The sequence below is a fragment of the Martes martes genome, assembly GCF_963455335.1.
Source record: "Martes martes genome assembly, chromosome: 3".
NCBI classification, from domain to species: Eukaryota; Metazoa; Chordata; class Mammalia; order Carnivora; family Mustelidae; genus Martes; species Martes martes.
The window spans coordinates 175,595,662-175,615,457 of record NC_137890.1 but is presented as its reverse complement, the minus strand read 5'-3'; the positions used below and the strand labels follow the sequence as shown (position 1 = coordinate 175,615,457).

At 39.0% G+C, this 19,796-nt stretch overlaps 1 protein-coding gene across 5 annotated transcripts in view; it reads left to right on the top strand.

Annotated features, from left to right (window-relative positions):
• UNC80 (unc-80 homolog, NALCN channel complex subunit) overlaps nucleotides 1-19,526 on the top strand; it is a gene marked incomplete at both ends in the record, with an annotated part of 220,728 nt that extends 201,202 nt beyond the window's left edge. For 4 of the 5 annotated variants that reach the window (XM_080799156.1, XM_080799155.1, XM_080799157.1 and 1 more), the window contains 9 exons: nucleotides 615-799; nucleotides 1,383-1,548; nucleotides 2,880-3,059; nucleotides 6,562-6,700; nucleotides 9,197-9,253; nucleotides 16,494-16,575; nucleotides 17,521-17,632; nucleotides 18,230-18,429; nucleotides 19,260-19,526. In XM_080799156.1, coding sequence (XP_080655282.1) covers nucleotides 615-799; nucleotides 1,383-1,548; nucleotides 2,880-3,059; nucleotides 6,562-6,700; nucleotides 9,197-9,253; nucleotides 16,494-16,575; nucleotides 17,521-17,632; nucleotides 18,230-18,429; nucleotides 19,260-19,526 — 1,388 coding nt within the window. The remainder of the gene's footprint in view (nucleotides 1-614; nucleotides 800-1,382; nucleotides 1,549-2,879; nucleotides 3,060-6,561; nucleotides 6,701-9,196; nucleotides 9,254-16,493; nucleotides 16,576-17,520; nucleotides 17,633-18,229; nucleotides 18,430-19,259) is intronic. The other variant, XM_080799158.1, reaches the window with a different exon arrangement.
• Between the last annotated feature and the right edge of the window lie 270 nt (nucleotides 19,527-19,796).

Below are 19,796 nucleotides of genomic sequence, written 5' to 3'. Positions count from 1 at the left end.
TGAGGGGGGAAAGGAAGGAGGGAGGTTTTGTCATCTGGAAGGATCTACTCAAACACTTCTCCTGGTTACCTCTGGGGAGCGGTGGGGTGGGAAAGCAAGCTGGGAAGGGGAAGAACTTTTTCTTTTTCTAAATTTGTGCATTTCTGCATAGTTTGGTTTTACTTTAAATAGCAAGAATATATTCCTTCCATGCTTAAAAGAAAAAAAATCATTTAAATCACCCATGTTTTAGTTTAAGATATGAGTAGTATGCTGGTATTACCATTAAGCCACTATGACAGAACTTTCAGAAAGCAAAATATTAACCCCACATTATGTTTATGACACATCTCCCTTTCCATTCTGTGAACCACTTTGCTCTGTGTTTTCCAAAATAGTAGTTAAATGTACTTAAGAAAGAAAGTTATATTTTCCTGATCAGAATCCAAACAGGTCAAAACATCCAGACTTTTGATGTCAGAACACTCTCTCAGGAGGGCATGGAGGTTCTTGGGAACACGGAGACAATTGAGAAATTCAGAAAATGTTCTGACGCATAAAGGGCTGTGGATGTGGGCTGGGTTCCTCGGCAGCACAAGTGTGCAGGCTTACTTTTCTCTTTTCCCGGTGTGAAGCGCTGAAGGTGATTCTCGTCTGCTTCGAGAGGCAGCTGGGAAGCCAGTGGTACTGGCTGAGCCTCCAGGTGAAGGAAATGGCTCTGCGCAAGGTGGGGGGCCTGGCCCTGTGGGACTTCCTCGACTTCATCGTGCGGACCCGAATCCCCATCTTTGTGCTCTTGCGGCCATTCATCCAGTGCAAGGTGTGTGTGCTTCTCCAGGAGGTGCCGAGCCCCGGGGATGTGCACGGTGTTCGTGGGACGCAGGAGAGCTAGTTAGGAGGGCCTTCTAATACCGTGTTTGTAAGAAAACAGCTCAAAAATGGATCCCAGAGGCTCAAATGTCAAGTTACCAGTACCTTCGCACTGAGAGCATCTTAATAGTCTGTAAAACTCTGCCCTCTCTGGACTCACCACTGCCCCCTAAGGAAAAAGAAAAAAAAAAAAAAGATTGGCCCAAGGGTAGGATCTGGGGGATGTTCTCCTTTCTTCAGTGACATGACAGAGACCCGAATTTAAATAAACCTAGAAAAGGTAGAACAGTTAAAACATACCCCCCCATCCTCCCTCAGTATTCGTCTATTGTGTTATTCTTCTCATGCCCGAATTTCCTGGGGCACTGATTCAAAATGATGTATTAAGAGCTTCCTATGGAATGCACCGTCCTAAAAACTTCATTTGCATTACCTTATTTCAGCCTCACAACCAACTATGAAATAGGTACAATAATTAGCCCATTTTACAGATGGGCAAATTGAGGACCTGAGAATCCATACCTTCCTTTCAGCTTCTGGCCCAGCCAGCAGAAAATCACGAAGAGCTCTCCGCCCGGCAACACATCGCCGACCAGCTGGAGCGACGCTTCATCCCACGCCCGCTGTGCAAGAGCTCCCTCATCGCCGAGTTCAACAGTGAACTCAAAATTCTAAAAGAGGCAGTTCATAGTGGCTCAGGTGAGTAATCGGGGGATATCTTGCATTGGTTGGCCTCATGGAACTCACACCTACAAAGAATGCCTATCCAGGTCACCTCTCTTTCTGGAACCATGGATGAGGTAGTCATGTAAGTTCGCTGGCAGATTGGACCATGCGATCAATGCCAACAAAGCAAGGGGTATCATGGGATTTTAATTTTGCTCTTTTCTAAACTTTTTTTCCCAATCTTCATTTCAGTAATGAAGCTCTTTTTTAACTATTTAACTAGAAAGAAAGTATTGAAATGCTTGCCTTCACTTCCTTTTTGGAAAGGAGGAGAGGAATTTGCATTCTTTAAACCTCTGTTATTTGGTAGATGGTTTCATAGATGTTATTTCACTTAATTCACACAGATGCCTGCAAGTTGCATAACTGAGAGTCCGCTGAAGGAATGAGGACACTGAGACTCAGTAGAGAATAAAGTATCTGCACACAGAACTAGAATGATTGCTTACAAACCCTTGAACTTTTACAGATTAGGGGTGGCATGGTTGAATTAGAGTTGGCAGGTTAGGAGGTCCTTTCTTTACATTATTTAAAAGAGTTTCTTTTGAGGGTGTGTTGCTTACTTCTTACAGTTATTAAAAGGAAATTACTAGGAGGGAAAACAAATCCTTATCTGCCATTAGAGGGCAGTCATTACCCCTAAGTAGACGATCATACATGTGGCTTTTTTTTTCCCTTTCTAAAATGTACCATTCTTCCGATGTATTTTGACAAATACAACCTTAGTGAAATCTGCAGAGTGACTTTCAAATATTCTGCTTTATAATAAAATAACGTGACACATTCAAGGGGATATTTTGTAAGTTATAATTTCCAGAAAAGGAGAATGCGAACACAGTTTTGATTACGTATTCTGATTTGGGTTGAGAAGTTCCCATCAGACAACGCATTTATTACTCCTACATGCTTGTGTCAAGAAAGGTATATTTCTCAGTAAAATCTGCCAAGGTGGAAGCTTCAATTCATGTCAAAATTATTTTGCATTCTTCTAGCCTTCACATTTGAAATCAAAAGCAATGAGAGAGGAAGCAATGTCAAAGCATTTTACATTATTAGGGGTGCTATATTCCCCTAAGGAAACTGTTAAGTTATGAGTAAATCAATAGCCAATTCTTCTTTTTCTTTTTTAAATCTCACTTCCACTTGCTACTTTATCTTAAAGACTGCTTATCTGGGACACACTATTTCACGGGCCTTTCCTCAAAAAACACAGGTATCTTTGATACAAGGGAGGAGTTTGAAGCAAGCATGTGTTTTCTTTTGAGACACTCACCATGCTTCTCCTTTGGTGTCTCAACCCCCAGCCTACCAAGGGAAGACGTCCATCAGTACTGTGGGCACGTCCACCTCCGCTTACCGCCTGAGCCTGGCCACCATGTCCCGCTCCAACACGGGCACTGGCACTGTCTGGGAGCAGGACAGTGAACCCTCCCAGCAGGCTTCGCAAGACACCCTGAGTAGGACTGATGAGGAAGATGAGGAAAGTAGGTCACTCCACAGGAGGGGGTAAATGTGGGGGTGGCATGTGGGACCCTGTTTGGCCATGCAGATGAGGTCTTGGGAAGGATTTCTGCCATTCTGACTTTTTTCAGTGCTGGTCCCTGGTCATTTTTACAAAAAGGATTTAAAGTGGGATTGTGGGGTGCCTGGGTGGTGGTATCGGTTAAGTGTCCGACTCTTGGTTTCTGCTCAGAGTCATGGCATCAAACCCCATATCAGGCTCTGTGCTCAGTGGGGGGTCCGCAGGAGATTCTCTCTCCCTCTCACTCTGCCCTCCCCACTTGTGCTCTCTCACTCTCTAAAACAAATAAATCTATAAAATAAATAAATAAATAAATAAATAAATAAATAAATAAAATGGAATTGTGACTGATTCCATGATTCCTACTGCCCACTCTTCTATAAATTCCTCAATAGCCTTGGTCATTCAGAAGGAATTCAGACAAAAGTAAATCTTTAGGGACCCCTACATCTGGAGCTTATAAATTCAACCTTTTCTACATATTCTCATTTAAATTGTACTTAAAGAACTAAGAGAAGTGTTTATTCCCCTTTCTCCGGGCCATCTTGCTGAGAGGATTAACTAACACTCACCTGTCCTCATCTGGCAAGGAAAACTAAGCAATGCATCTACTCGGGACTCAGAAAAGACCAGTTGGCTATACTTTCTAGAACGGAAACCAATAGGCTGTCTTGAGGGACTACAACCCAAAAGGAAAATAAACCCCAAATCTGAGTCAAGAGTGTTCCCAATGACGGAGGTGGTCCAGGAGTTTCTAACATTTGTGCGTAAGATTTGGTATCCTGAAATGAGACCAGTCAAGAACGTGTTTTATATGTATGCTTAATAGGAGTAGGTTTTAAAAGTAAAGAGTGAAAGTTCCAATTAAATACCACGGTCATTTAATTATTTTTATTGTCTTGATTATTTTCTAATTGTGACTTAAAGATACTCTGAGGGGTGCCTGAGTGGCTCAGTCAGTTAAGCACCTGCCTTCGGCTCAGGTCATGATCCCAGGGTCCTGGGATAGAGCCCCACATCTGGCTCTTGCTCAATGGGGAGCCTGTTTCTCCCTCACCCTCTGCCTGCCGCTCCCCCTCCTTGTGCTCTCTCTCTCTCTGTCAAATAAATAAATACCATCTTAAAAAAAAAAAAAGACACTCTGGTATAACATTTATTTAACAAAGAGTGTTGTCAGTGCCTTAAGAATGAAGACAAAATCTAGGTCTTCACCCAGAGGCTCTCCATATCAAACAACAAAAAGCCCCATTCTAAACTAAATGAGGAAAAATAGGAGTTGAGGTTGGAATTTTAATGAACTAAAATGAATGAAAGTATTTTAATTCCCTATTAGAGTTGGATGTGGAGGAGAGGAAAAGAAAAAAAATGCAGCCACATTTCCAGATTTGGTTTCAGGGTTAATCAGATAATGAAGTGAAGATCATATTGTCTTCACCTGACCTACAGATACACTTGTTTCTAAATTGCCCTGCTCGTTGTGCAATGAAATACTCTTAAAATTGTAATGGGAAAACTCGAAAAATCTTGACCAAGAAAACAAAATGAGAGAGCTAAGAATCAGCAGTTTTTATATTCAATAAGTCCTAGTAATAGTTCAGAACTTTAGTAATATCTATTCTTCTCTATGCTTGAAGTAATGTCTCCCAGAAGGTTTTCTTTTTTTTTTTTTAATTATGGGAAATGATACCACCTATCTTTAGTAGAGCTGAATATCTTTTGTAGGTAACCTCCTAGCTAGAAGGAAGGAGATACGGAAGAAAGGTAGAGAGGAAATAAAAAGAGGTATCACTGATTGGGAGCCCGCACTTACACCCACTGATGAGCATGCAATTTTTTGCTATTATCTCTGCTCTTAGACATCACAACCCACCCTGTGGAAACAGAGTTGCTAACAAATGTGTGGTTTTAAAGTGGGTGTGTAGTAATTCATATGGGCTGGGTATAAAAGCCAAATGGCTGACTGCTTTCAATTAAACTATTTTCCCATTCGGTCATTAAACCCATATTAACACCTAACGGGTACAAGATGAGGTATAAGGAAGTATGAGAAAAAATATGTTCTCTGAGATCTTAGATCGAGTCCTGTAGAGGAGATGACAGACATTTTCAATAAAGAACATTTAATAAAAGGGTGAATGGAAAGCAGCATGTAATTAATCATCAAACAAATATTGAGAGACTGTGAAGTGATATATGAGTTTAAATAGGAGGATAAATCAGTGAGATATGGGAAAGGACTTTGTAGAAATGGCTCTATTTACGTTACCATGTTTTTCATGTTTTCAAGGCACATTTGTTTATTCCCTTCTCTGTGAACACACCTAAAAAAAGAAAGCCATTCTATAACATGAATCAACTTCAAGTCAGTCATTAGTAACAAATTAAAGTTTTTGGCACTTTTCATATATACCTTTTTGGTTTGAAAGAAGTTTCATTAGAAATATGACCACTTGGGGTATTTTAAATAAAAGATATCAGATGATCTTGTATGGTAGCATAGGTTTTACCACAATGCTACATTAATCAAAATATGCTTACTGTTCAAGGGTGCCTAGGTGGCTCAGTTGGTTAAGCATCTGACACTTGGTTTTGGCTCAGGTCATGATCTCAGGGTCATGGGATCAAGGCTTGTGTCACACTTAGAGTAGCATCTGCTTGAGATTCTTTCTCTCTCCCTCTCCCTCTTGCTCTGTCCCTCCCCCTGCTTATGTGTTTGCTCTCTCTCTCTCAAGTAAATAGATAAATAAAACCTTTAAAAAATAAATAAAAATATGTTTACTGTTCAGCAACAAGCAACATTAACTCACTTAAAATGAGGCCACCTTATCACAAATACAAGTTAAAGCTAACTTTCATATGGATTTGAAGATATTGATATCCACTTCATGAAGATACTGATATCCACTTCATGAAGAAAATAAGACTCTATGTGTCAAGTTTAAAACTTTAAGTGGAAATGAGCATTTGTTTTTTTTTAATTTTATAGGTTTTTAAATATTTACCCTGAAACTATCTGAAATAGTCTTGCCCTCAGCAGTCTAAAAATCATTAAATGTACTGAATATAGTTTTTCAGTGTCAAAGAAGTATACTTGACTCATTCGGTAACAATATTCCTTTTTGCACTTTTCTCAGAACGTTTAAAAATTTTTAGCCCAGATTTTCTGAAATCAGATGCCCCTTGTCTTTCACAAATAATTTACTTGTAAAAATGGACAAGATGTTTACATTTATTTCATGCAGGCTGTTTGAGGGTGGGAGATGTATGGAAGTGAAAAGTTGTTTGTCCCTTTGTACAGATTAAAAACTCAGACCTTTGGGAGTCTTACATTATGATAACTTAGCTTTAGAGAGTACCCTAAGGTAGAAACCCAAGCCAAGGATGGAACCCAAGTACAAACTCAGTTTGGGTCTTCTGATTGACGTCGTAGTTTTATAACGCTGCATTCCTTTGTCCCCTATCAGATGACTCTGTAAGCATGCCCAGTGTGGTAAGTGAACAGGAAGCTTACCTCCTGAGCGCCATTGGAAGGAGGCGGTTCTCCAGCCACGTCTCTAGCATGTCTGCACCTCAGGCTGAGGTGGGCATGTTACCCAGCCAAAGGTAAAGAGCCAAGGATATCTTATACTCTGCATTTGGGGGCAAAGGTAGAATTCTGAAAATTCACTTTTGTTGTTCTAAAAAGGCCAAAAGAGAAGCTGACGATCGTGTTTTTCTGTAGACCATTCAACAAAGGACTTTTCAACCAAAGTCACGCAGGCAACAGTTTGCAGAGAGTTTTCTAAGCCAGGTCCCAGTTTCTGATCCAAGCATTGTTTCAACTTAAAAACTCTATAGAAGTCTTTTCTTCTGGTTGTCAAGTGACATTTTCATATTTCCCCTATATCATTAGCTAAGCTAATAATGAGTAGCTGGCGAGTGTATAGGACTAGCTTGATATATGTGGTGAAGTTTAGACTTTTGGTAGGTCACAAGTATTTAGTTGGAGGTAGTGATGCTTAACCAAGCAGAAAAGGACCTATGCCATTATGTGTGACCTTGAGCAGGTCATTTAACAGGGGCCAACAGTGCTCTTCTCTGTGAAAGAAGGAGGTTGGCTAAAGTGATCTTTCCAGTACATTCTCTATAGTTCCATGATTCCGAGACTAAACACTTTAAGACATTTTCTTTATGTGTTCTCTGACCTATAAGAACATACATAAAATTTCCAAGATATATAGATATAGATATATATCAAATATAGAAAATGATCTGATGTAAGAGTCAAAACATTGTCTTTTTCAGAGCCAATTATATTTTCACTTCAGGAACTGAATTCTTTCAAAGAGTTGGCCTTATCTGTTTTTGGTTAGCTTAGTGTTTACTTTTAATATCTACAGATTCAATGTGGTATACTTCATACATGGAAAATAATGAAAATCATAGCACATTCTAATGTCCAGATAAAATAAGTTTTATGCAGAAATAATTACCCTATGCCCAAATCCTTTAGCAAATAGTTCATGAACTTTACCAATGAAATAAAATTTGTGAAATAAAGTCTAACTTTGGAGAATATCAAAAACTAGGGGAAAATTATTTTAAAAATGATTAATAAGTAAATTTCATACTTGTAAGAAAGCAATATTTTATGTACTATTTGGTTAATACAAAAATTAATAATAGATAAGGGTTACTATCCTTGTTAGAGATTGTTTTACCTACCTTTTGGTAATTTACCTTTAAAAAGAAGGTCTTTTAAATAAAATGCATGAACAAAACTAGAGCTAAACTACAAAATGTCCCAAAAAAAGGATATAAAGTCATACAAGCAGTTAGTTTTGGTAACTATCAATTCATTTTTAATTGCTAGCATGTGCAAGCTTCTATCAAGGATAAAAGAAAACTGTCTAGCAATTCATGTGAAAGTTTGATTTAAATTAAGGAATTGTAGGAATTTAACATAGAGGGGTTTTGGTGATTTACCTTAAACTAACCAGACCATCCATTCGCTTTGTACATATTCATTAAGAGGTTAAATTGTTTCAAGGGAGAAAATTTATTCTCTTGTGGATATGCTGGAAATACAGAAAAATCATATAGTTAAGCCTTTTGGTTTGAGTTATATTTTGAAAGGCTAGTGAAGGTAGTAATGTCTATGTGCATTAGGGAAAGGGACCCTCTTTCTGGACACAGAAACCAGTTCTATAGTGTACAATTAGGTAAGCAATTGGGGGGGCAGGCACTCCATCTTTCTAAATAGTTTCATTCCTTTCAATTTAATAAGTATTTATCGAGTGCCTTGTGGGTGCTTGCTCAGCCTGATGCTAGGTAGTGACGTAGAGAGGGAAATTATGACACAATTTCCTGTTCACAAATCCCCAAATCAGCTGCATCCAAATAAATCAGTAAACTATTTAATTATTCTCTCACCAACCTGATAGGTTTCTTCTTTTGGCATTCAATTCAGTCCCTAGATGATGGAGTAAGGAGATAAATGAGAGTTCCAGGTGAATATTCCAGGGTTATCTTCCTCCCATTTATTGTTGACTTGCATTTTCATTGCAAAATTAGCAAGGGAAGTTGGGCTCTTTCTTTGCTTTTCTTAATGGCATCAGTTCCAAGAGTTTGGTTGTGGCAATTCATGGTAAGTGGCTCTTGTGTGATAATGTCACAACACATGAGAAAGAAGCAGCGTCCTGGTTGATGAAGAATCACGTACATAATAAGACAAATGAAAAGTAATAACCACCCAGCCAAATGGTCACCAAAGGAATGATAGTCTCATCTTCTATGGATTCATTCTACAATGCATTTCAGAGCTCATGTGTCCATTTGGAGCTCATTTTTAAGTCCTAACTCTTGACCAATAAATAGATCACTCCTCTGAGAGTCGTACCCACCCGAAGTCCCTCCTCCCCCATTGCCTCGAGTCCTATGTCTTGACAAACCCAGCACAAGGTGAAATGGTTACCTGTCTCCTTTTCCTTCTTGTTCTGTTAAATTTATTTATTTATTTTTGGCTCTTGGAAGCAGAAAATTGCATGCCTTTTTTTCTTTTTCTTTTATTTGTTTGCATTTTCTTTCCCTAAATGCTTCATCTCCCTACCCCTCCTGCAGTGAACCTAATGTCCTCGATGACTCCCAGGGCCTGGCCGCCGAGGGCAGCCTCTCTAGGTACAGTGTCAACGCTACCTGTCTATTGGTGTCTGTGCTGGGAAACTAGCTGTTCCCTGTCTCCTCTGTCTCTCTGTCTCTCTGTCTCCTCTCGCCGCCCCCCCCCCCCCGTCTTGATACCTATTTCCATTTCTTGCCCTTTGTTGCTCATGAACACACGAGCCTGGAAGTCAAAGGTGTAGCCTCCTTCATTTTCAGTTTCAGAGCTCAATCACAAATGGCCTAAAAAGCTTACTTAAAAAAAAAAAAAAAAATCCGTGGAGTTCTTTTAAGGGCTTGTCCCAGGGATGTCTAAAAAGTTTGATATGCTAAATGTTAATTTTATCCCATCGAATCATTCCCTCCCACACTGATATCCCTTAAGAATTGTTTTTCAGAAGCCTTTTAATACAACTCCCCATCATCAAGAAGCCCCTTATTAAATCCAGACAGGTCTTTTAGTTCATAGCATGGATAGTAAGAAAACAAACAATGCTGCTATAATAAGAGAAGTGATGTCGATATTATTTCTATAATTCCCTCTCTTTGATGCATGCTATGTGGCAAGCTATTATAGTAGCTTGTTCAAACAACACTGATAAAAAGAACGTCTGTCCCAGCACAAAGATGACTCCAAAACTTGCCATGAAATGTCAGACACAGACATTTCTTGGTAAGAGAATTCTTACGATGCAGACAATAAGATATCTTGACTATTGGTTTAAGGCGTCAGAAAGGGGGACTGCACCTTTAACACTCAGATAAACCACGTCAAACATTCCTAATCTTGTGCTGTTGATTCACACCTCTCAACTAATCCTCATTAGGGGTGATGCTTCTTGTTCATTCTAACAATGCCTTAGTTCCATCTCAAGAGAAAACATTCCCTTCCAGGTTTGCGTTATATAGTGAGTACAATACGTTTATTGCTTTATCACAAAGATGAGGAAATGTTGAGAGGCTGTTCCTGTGACAGGATATTCTTCATTTTCTTTTTGTTTTCTTTGCATCTTGTTCAGATTTCACATTTTCTTCGGCAACTGAAAATGGGAAATTTAGTCCATCATCAGGTGTATCATTTTTTTTTTTTTACTAGACCCATAATTCATGGCATTCATTTGTGTTTGCGAGCCCTTGCCTTGACAGATCAGTCTCTTACTGTTGGTAAATGTGGACGTGCTGCAAAGTGCAGACTCAAGTCCATTATCAAGAGCTGTGGGGGTATGGATGTACAACACAGTCCTCAAGATGGTTTCCCTTCATTGTTCACAGTGGTTGAAGAGATCAGAACCGAGTCTAGTACCAAGACCACTGCTTTCAAAGAATGCATTTGTTTGATGCTTAAAATTACATGTGAGGTAGATGAACCTCGCTTAGAAGAGAACTTCAGTGTCCCTCCAAGTGTGGAAAAGATTAAGCCCTTTGTTGACTTCCATTTGGCCAACTTTGTCCCAGGGCTTTTCTAATTAGGCCAAATTCTACTCTTGCTAAGTAAAAATACTAGTCGAGGTTTGGTGACAGAAGGCAGGAATTTGAGTTGATTTTTATAAACTTTCTAAAGAATTTGGATCTCTCTGGCAGGTTCAGGGTTCAAATTGCTGAACTTGACATTATCAGAACCAGTTTGCCCTGGGTCTGGCACCAGTGGGAATAAACCCAAAGTTCTTGCTACATAAGACTGTTTCAGTGCCAAAACTATAGCTTTTATCTACAACTGAATTAGTCAGTCATGTCAGGACTTTGGAGACTATTTTAGACCAACTGTTGTTGATCTGTTGTTCCTATAACTGGCAAGTTTTAGTTCTGGGTGTTAACTGCCCACACTCAGTGGTGGTCATTAAGGAAAGAGAGAATGAGGTGTTCACTTGGATTCTAAATAATTCTGTTAATGCAGAAGCATCCCATCAGCCAGTAGCACATCCACCTTTGCCAGACCTTGCAAGTTGTATTTCTTGAACTCCATCATGTCACCAAGTTCTCTTTGGAGGAGAGGAACTTTTGGTATTTACTAAGAGGTGGGTTTATAAAATAGGATATGCACTTATTTAAATCTGGTTTCCAGACATTCTTATTTTTGGCATGAAACTTCTTTATGTTGCAGACTCTTCAGATCCTAAAGAAACAGTAGGGATCAACCATGGCAGTTATATTTAGCATGCACCCAAACACTCAGGACCTAAAATACACCCAAAGTAGTCCTAAGGAAAATCTGGCTCCAAACCTTAAAGTAAACCAGGAAGTAGGGTCCTGAGTGGCTCCGTTGGTTAAATGTCCGACTCTTGATCTCAGCTCAGGTCTTTAGCTCAGGGTTGTGAGTTCAAGCCCAGCATTGGGATCCATGCTGGTTGTGGAGTCTACTTACAGAAAGAAAAAAAAAAAAAAAAAAGAATACCAGGAATCATGCCCAAAGGAAAGTAATATACCCTGCTTCTTCCCTAACTCCCACATTTTGGCAAATGTTCTGGAGATTTGCTTTTGAAAGAGCATTTATTTTAGGTCAAAGGGAGAAGTTGGCCTGAGGGATAAATGAGGAAGAGACCAGAATAACTAGGGTGACCTGATGAATAGGTAGAAACCAATAAAAATTATGTAGTCCTTTTGAAAATTTCTCTCAGGATTTTTTTTTTAAACTGTACTATCTGTTTGTTTTTTTGTTTTTTTTTTTTTAATATTCATCACGGGAGGTATCAGCCTTCTAGAAGCACCATTCTATGGAGCAAAGATTCTTTTTTTTGGAAATTAACACATTCAAATAGTATCCCATCCTATTCTGTTGAGACTGTTACTCTTAGAGGCATATAAACTCACTGCAGATGTTCCCTCCCTGTTCCTGCCCCCAGCTACACACACTGTCCATCGTGTTTTCTCCAGAAGAATTAGACATACAGAAGTTACTCAAGCACTTAGCCTGGATGTTTATACTTGAAAATCAGATTTTGTTCAAACACGTTAGAATACTTTGAAAGACAGGAATTGACAATCAATTCTTATTTAAAAAAAAAGATTATAATGTTATTTGATTTTGTAAGGGTAATTTTAATCCCAGTGAAAAATAAGAATGTGGCTCAAGTTTGAACAAGACTATGTAGCCTGGGTAAGACAAAATAAAAATAACCTATTTAGTAGAACCCAACCCATATCATGATCATCCACATTTCCAAAGTATGAAAACTTGGCAAGTCCATTCCAAGTACTTAGAAAAATATTTAAACCTTTCTCGTGTAACTGAGAATGACCGGCTAAGAAAATATGTGTTGTGATACACAGATATGTCCTTTGCCAATGCTGCCTCAGTTCTTACTGGCTATCTGAGACCCAGATTATCCTCCCTTTTTACTCTGATTCTAGCCACTAATCTCTAAATTCTGTGGCATTTAAAATGCATTTTCTGGATGTTGTTGAAGGGGGTCAGGACAGACTCCCCCAGAATCTGCCATTTTGGCATGTGGATTATTTTGAGGTGAAGGCACTTGAGACCCTGTGGCATCGAGAGAAACTTCTGTCCTTCTCTTATCCACACAGCAGACTCTATGTTGAGGGTCTTTCCCAGAATAAGGGTTATTAAACGAGATCAACTTTATCTGAGTGGACCCATCTGTATGGTAGGGCAAACATCTAATTACCAAACATCAGCGCTTCTTATCACCCTGCAAAGTGCCTTCCTTTCTTCTGAAATCCCTACCCCAAACCCTTCTCCTTAGTTCAGAATGACATGGAGATGTCATTTTGCCTGACTGTCTTTGGAATGTCCATGTCTATGTGGATCCTCCGTACTTAAACCTATGAAATTTGATTTTCTCCTGTTATTCTGTCTCGTGTTAATTTGATTCTTAGTCCAGCTAGAAGGACTTCCGAGGGGACAGGAATCGTTGCTCTGCGACATTGTGGAGGCTAAGTAAATTTTAAACAATGATCTTTTATGGGGAAAGGGAAAAGTCAAATTTTGTCTCCTGTTTATTTCCCCTGTTCTATACAAATGCTTTATGGCTCCTTTGGTGCTGGCTTTATGCATTCCCATCATAAGACAGTCACTCAGGGTAAATGGCTATGCTTTGTGTCTTGTATTCCACCTCTCTATTTCTCTAACCATATTAAAATTGAACCTAAAAACACAGGTAGAGGTAATGAAAACATGAATTCATTTTCCATGTGCTAGTCTAACCTAGTGCATCCACTTAAATCTTTTATTTATGAAATATATCTATGTCTCAATCTACACATTTTTGTAACTTTAGATGAATAATATGAATTATTACATTTTCATATATTATATTTTTATTATTACTGAATGTCTGCTTATCTACCTATCCAGTATTTTTAAAGTACCATTAGGTATATATCTCATTTAGGAGATGCATACATATTTCTACACTACACTCCAGGCCCTCAGGCTGAAACAGAGAAAAAGAGGTAATTTGTGCCAAAAATTGTTCTCCTAACATTGTCTGAACTTCACTAGCTTATTACTTCCTTGCATTTTGGGTGTTTTTGTTTTTCGTAGACAGTTGAGTCAAATTCTGACAAGCCCTAAATGCATGTCCTTCCCTAAAATCTGGATCATTGTATGGTTTGCCATAGTGATGTTTTTCAGTACTCCAAAATACAAAGGATAATTTTAGCTTTAATTGAGAATGTTTTATTTCCTTTTCTCTTTATTGTTTTAAGCAATTATTAACCATGGAAAATCGACCATTTCTCATTCTCAAGATCAACATTTTCAAGAAACCAGTTTACTTAAGAGAGGCACTTAGGGCAAACACCTTGGTCTTCTCCCGGTTGGTTTTAGTACTGTACATTCTTATGGTCACAAATCATAAATCCTACAGATGACTAAAATAGTACATGACTTGGAGAGAATTTGAAACTAAATTGAAACTACTTTTTATATGCAATTTGATATAGACCCGAGAGAAAGTAATGTGTTCTGCAAGAATTACTTCCATTTTGAACTTTTCTGGCTGTTTATTAATGTGCCCTAACGGCACATAGTTAAGCCAGACTTTGATGTCCGCAGTACATCTCTTTCGGGGAGAATATAATGTATTAGCTGGGATATACTATTTCTAGGGACGTGTTCTATAATTTCATCTTTGGTATGTGCATTCCACTGATGAAATGCTCTATCATTTATATATAGAACAGCTAATTACTGAAGCTGTAAACGATTCATTTCTTAGATATAAGCCTCTCTATCCATAGAGAAAATTTTGATGCTTATGATCTTCTCTCAAAATAACCATCATGAAACTACCATTATGCTTTGACATTTAACACTCCCTGAGTAACGTGTATTTCTTTTCTTGCACCATTTTTTCCTCACAATCTCTGATTACTGAATTAAAAACAAGTGGACTGCCTCAATTTCATTTTCTCTGCCCAATTATTTTCAAAACATTTTATAACCCACTTCCTTTTAGCATTCTAGAAGCAATAAACTCATTACAAATAGCTAATGTAAAACAAAGAAGCATGCTATATACATCCCTTTTCATGTTCCAACCATTTTACATCAACTAACTTCTTTTCTCGACCTTAATGGGAGGTAGGTGGTAAGTATTAACCTCCCTTTACGGCCAAGGGAACTGAGGTAACATTTAGATGTCAATGAAGAAACCATCCCAAAGAAAGCTTTGCTTGGTGTTTGGGAGAAACTTGTTTCTACTCTTGTGCATATGGTGATTGAATACTCTTTTGAACTTAAAGCACATGTTAAAATATATAATTAATAAGGAGATGTCACTTCAAACATGCCAGCAACATAGTCTGGATTGCTTATCAGAATTTATTGCATTGTTCTTTTGAATAATTTTCTATCTTCATAGGAAGGTCACATATGTATAAACATAATGTATATTGATCTTTTGAACTTGATATTAAGGAGAACAAGAAAGTTTAAAAAGCATCTGTTTTGGGGACTCTTTATGGAATTTTGTACTGTGTATCCCAAATGGTATAATTATGATATAATGACTTCCTTATTTCATAGAAACTTTGATATACTCCATTTGGGAATCATTGATTTTCTTCTAGTGGATATATGAGTAAGACTTTTTAAAAATGACAGATATGACTGTCACCCATGTGACGGTTAACCAGTTGTTAACCAAACAGGGGAAACATCTGATTGTCTATCCTGCCACCAATTTCTTTCTCTACAACTACAACTAGATATTTTAGATAGCTCTTTTTTTTTTTAATGGAAATGAATGAATATAGTCTTTCTTTTTCCTGGACAGTTGCTGACTCTGGATTCCTCTGTGGAATATTTTACTCTAAAGACAATTTGTAGATGACTCTCCTTTTGCAAAGGAAAAACAGAAATTAATTGTCCATTAACCAAATAAGCACAATGGCATCATCCATTGGGTTACAGTGTTCTCTGGGGCACAAAACCTTTCTTCTCTTCACCGCCGTTCCCATTATAAATACCTATTATACATGCATGCAGAATGAAAATGGATCACGGGCCCATGAGAGTATTTTCAGCCTCACCCAACACTGAAGTAGCCACCACGGTCAGGAATCATTTTTGCATATAAAATACACGCATACACAGTAAATTTGGGGGGAGCAGCTTTTTGTTTTTATAAATTGCACAATGTGTTTAAGTGCAGCTACTCGATTGATAAGTTTCTGAGTTCTTCCGATAGCTTGATTATTTTGCCGGCCTTTTAAATCTAAAATCTTTTCCTAAAAACATTTAATTGTCTACCCATGTGACTATGCATTTACTCAGTAGTCACAGAGACTTCAGGCTGCAAACATGTGTTGAATGTGCCCCTTCACCCAAATGGGTTCTGTGTCTGATGTGTTTGATATCTGTCCATCCTATTTTCATTTAAATTGAAATTTTAACCAAGGTGTTCCCATCCATGTGATAGAGTTGTTTGTGTTTGTTTGTCACCACCTTTTCCCTTCCCCTTGGAAAAAAAAAAAAATTGAGATTAGAATGTGACATCTTTAACCTTTTGGTGGCTTCCAAACCAGGGGTGTGATCGAACCAATGTTTTGTTGGATGATAGACATGGCATCAGTGACTAAAAACAAAAATCTCAATTTTGGCAGCTTGGGGCTACGAGGCCTCGTCCTCCCTCCCAAACCCTTGAAATCTTTCATCCCAGGGATACTTTCCCAACCCTCCTTCAAAGATAATGGTATCTTTGAAGTGACTGTTTCATAGAAGTGGTTTTGGCTAACACCCACCCGAGGATGGTCGTCTGTACCCTCTCTGTGGTCCACTAACACTGCTGATGCTTGACAGGGTGGCAAGTGTCCAGAGTGAACCTGGCCAACAGAACCTCCTCATTCAGCAGCCGTTGGGGAGGAAGAGGGGCCTGAGGCAGGTAAGCAGCCCCAGAAAGGGCAGGAGAGTCATCCTATGAAACGGAAGCTCTAGTTAATATGTAATGCCCACGTATATGAAGATCGTATTTTGCCTTCTCCCCACCTGAAATAAGCAGTACAGAGCAACTTTCAAACGTAAGTACTTGGGCAAGCGGAGAGTTTGGCTTCTATTTTAGCTTTGAGTCTTCTTATTGCTAAAGCTGATTCCTTAGTTGCATAAGCAGGCCTATAATTCTCTTTGTCCCCTGTCCAGAAACCTTCTTTCCCAACCAAACATTCTGAGCAAGAAAGATTTGTTATGAAGTTGATGTAAGGTCTGTTCCTCTATAGAGGCATAGACCCAGTTGTCCTTTCTTCCTCTTTTCAAGATTAATGATTCAGGTTAAAATCAAAATCAAAGTAAAGATCATCTTTACAGATTTCCTCAGATGGGGTCCCTTTATTCTCTACATACAAATTTATTTACTTTTTATTTTTTTTTCTACATACAAATTTAAATGAGACTTTGTACAGTTGCTTCGATTGGAGCTTCCCAACATTTGCATACCAGACACTTTATCAGCATCTGAAATTTTTTCAACTACCTCCCCTTGAGAGTTAGCATGCGTTTAGCTACAACTTTTAGAGGAGCAAAAGCTGATTGATAAGCAATACTTACTAATTTTGTATCATGAAATTATCACATTGACTATTTTAAATTATGTTAATTAACGGATATGTATAAAGAACTAGTAATTGGGAGATAGAATTGGTTAACGGAAATGCCAGATTCAAATCCTCAGTGTTCCATATACAGAAAGAAGTTTGTTTTATCAGCTATGAATACAGGTATCCACGGAAACCCTTAAAGGAAAGAATACACCAGAGTCAGAACTCTCTGAACACAGTTTCCTCCCAGGCAGTTAGAGCCCTCTTGCCAGCTTTATTCTGCCTATTCTCTTTAGCTAAGACGTCCTCTGCTGTCACGTCAGAAGACACAGACTGAACCCAAAAACCGCCACGGGGCTCGGCTGTCAACCACTCGCAGGAGTATTCAACCTAAAACGAAGCCATCTGGTGAGGCCTCCTGTGTCGCTTCTGACTATATCATTGACGCCATGTCATGGAACTCAGTCGGGAAGGTCTGCAGACCCTGAGCTCATGCTCGGGAGTAGGGAAGAAGTTTCCCAGGGCACTTTAGTGCCTTTCCTTCTTCTCACCTTTCCTACCCTCTCCTGACCCCATAAGTTTAGGGAAATGGAAGAGTTCAGTGTAAACCACGAATGCTATGAGATTTGATTCTACCAGGTTGTATTTTCTTTACCCAAGTCAGGAACTGAGTTTGTTATGTGTCTTACTGAAGACAAAGAAATGAATGATAGAAACTTTTAAGTCTTGTTGGTGGCTGTTATGAGTGATGACCAAGTTCACCTAATGCTTGGTGGAAATCTTGTTTAAGCCATTTATGTAAAAATGATTTTTTCTACCCAAATTCTACTCTTTATAAGAAGGTGAAATCAAAACATATACATAGTAGTCAAGTATGCTCTTCTTTATTAACAAGCCAGTAGTGTCTTTACAAAGAAAAGCCAGGAAACACTGGTTAAAGATAATTATTAAGCACTGGACAACATATTTTTTCCCCCTATTTACTGCTTTACTTCTGACCTACAGCGGACCAGAAACGTTCTGTGACCTTCATTGAGGCTCAGCCAGAGCCAGCCGCCACCCTTCCAGAAACACTTCTCGCCACAGGCCAGCCACAAGGCTGCAGTCCAGCCCCATCTAAGAAGCCGGAAGGAATGGGCAAACCAGTCCTCACGTCTTCCCCTGCCATTGTAGTTGCTGATCTTCACAGCCTGTCTCCCAGGCAGGTGAGGGCTCCAAAGACACAGGCGAGGCTTGCCGCCTGCATACAGTGTGACTAGGAATAACGTGGATATGCAAATTTATCCCATATAATGGAAGTCTGGGTCTATAATATTTTGTTACCCAAACGGACAACAGTCCTGTTGTCATGAACAAGAACAACCATATGGTCAGGAATATATCTACTTAAGAAGGAATAAGAGAAACCTTGGTATTCTTTGTTATGAAAAACCCAAAAGAAAATATTTCGCAACTAAAATAACCATTGAAAATCATGATATGATACCTAGTTGAAAGATAGTTCAATATAAAAGGAAAATAAATTTCCCCTTTGGAACCCTGTAAATAGCTGTCTGTATCCTATGAAATGAGAGGAACCCTCTATTCCAATCTTTTTCCTCATCATTTTGATATTTTTCTTGTTGTTTTGATTTTTTTTCTTCTTCCAATTTTTATAAACAAATTCCCATAGGCCCCATGTCCTTCCCAGTGGCACTTAAAGAAAGCTAAGGGGCAATATTACTACACATATTTGTAGAGTGTTTAATGGTTAACAAACCTTGTAACATCATCATCTCCTTTTATCCTCACAGTCTACAAGGTAAGCAGGGCAAAAAGATACAGTCATGCTAAAGCTTAGGAAACAGGCTTGCAAGGTTGAAGGGGTCCATATAAGAACTCCCATATGGCTAAAGGATACGTATAAGCTTGCATATGCCAAAGCTAGAGCTGGGACTGGCCGTGTGCATCCTTGCCCAGCTTCAGGTAGACAATGACATTTTTGATTCTCTTCCCTCCCACCTATCCTGCCTTTCCATGATCCTTTTGATGACAGAGTGAGCCCCTCCCCGCCGAAGAAGGAGAAAAGAAGGAGGACGCAGAAGTGCAAGGTGCTCCAGCCCACGGCCCCCTCTCTACGCAACTCTCAGACCCTGATGAATTCACAGGCCTTGAGACATCCATCCTTCTACAGCATGGAGACACCGTCCTTCACATCAGCGAGGAACACGGCATGGAGAACCCCCTGCTGTCCAGCCAGTTCACTCTTACGCCCACAGAGCTGGGGGAGACTGATGGAGACCTAGATGAGTCTCATGTTTAATTTCATATCTTGTTAAGAGTGGCAGGTGTAGACAAGACGTAGGAGGGATCGCTTTGCTAAAAGGTGAACACTTTTGCTTGGAAAAGGTGAAAACACAGCACTTTACATCCAACGGGTGACACAAATCTCAGTAGATTTTGCTGCTAATGCGCGCGTTTCATAAACATCTTTAAAAAAATCAATGGCTAAGATAATTTGGTTGTGTGAAGACCATAAAAACCAGGGAAGACTAAGAGGAAAGAGCCATTTCACTGCACAATGTTTATGATT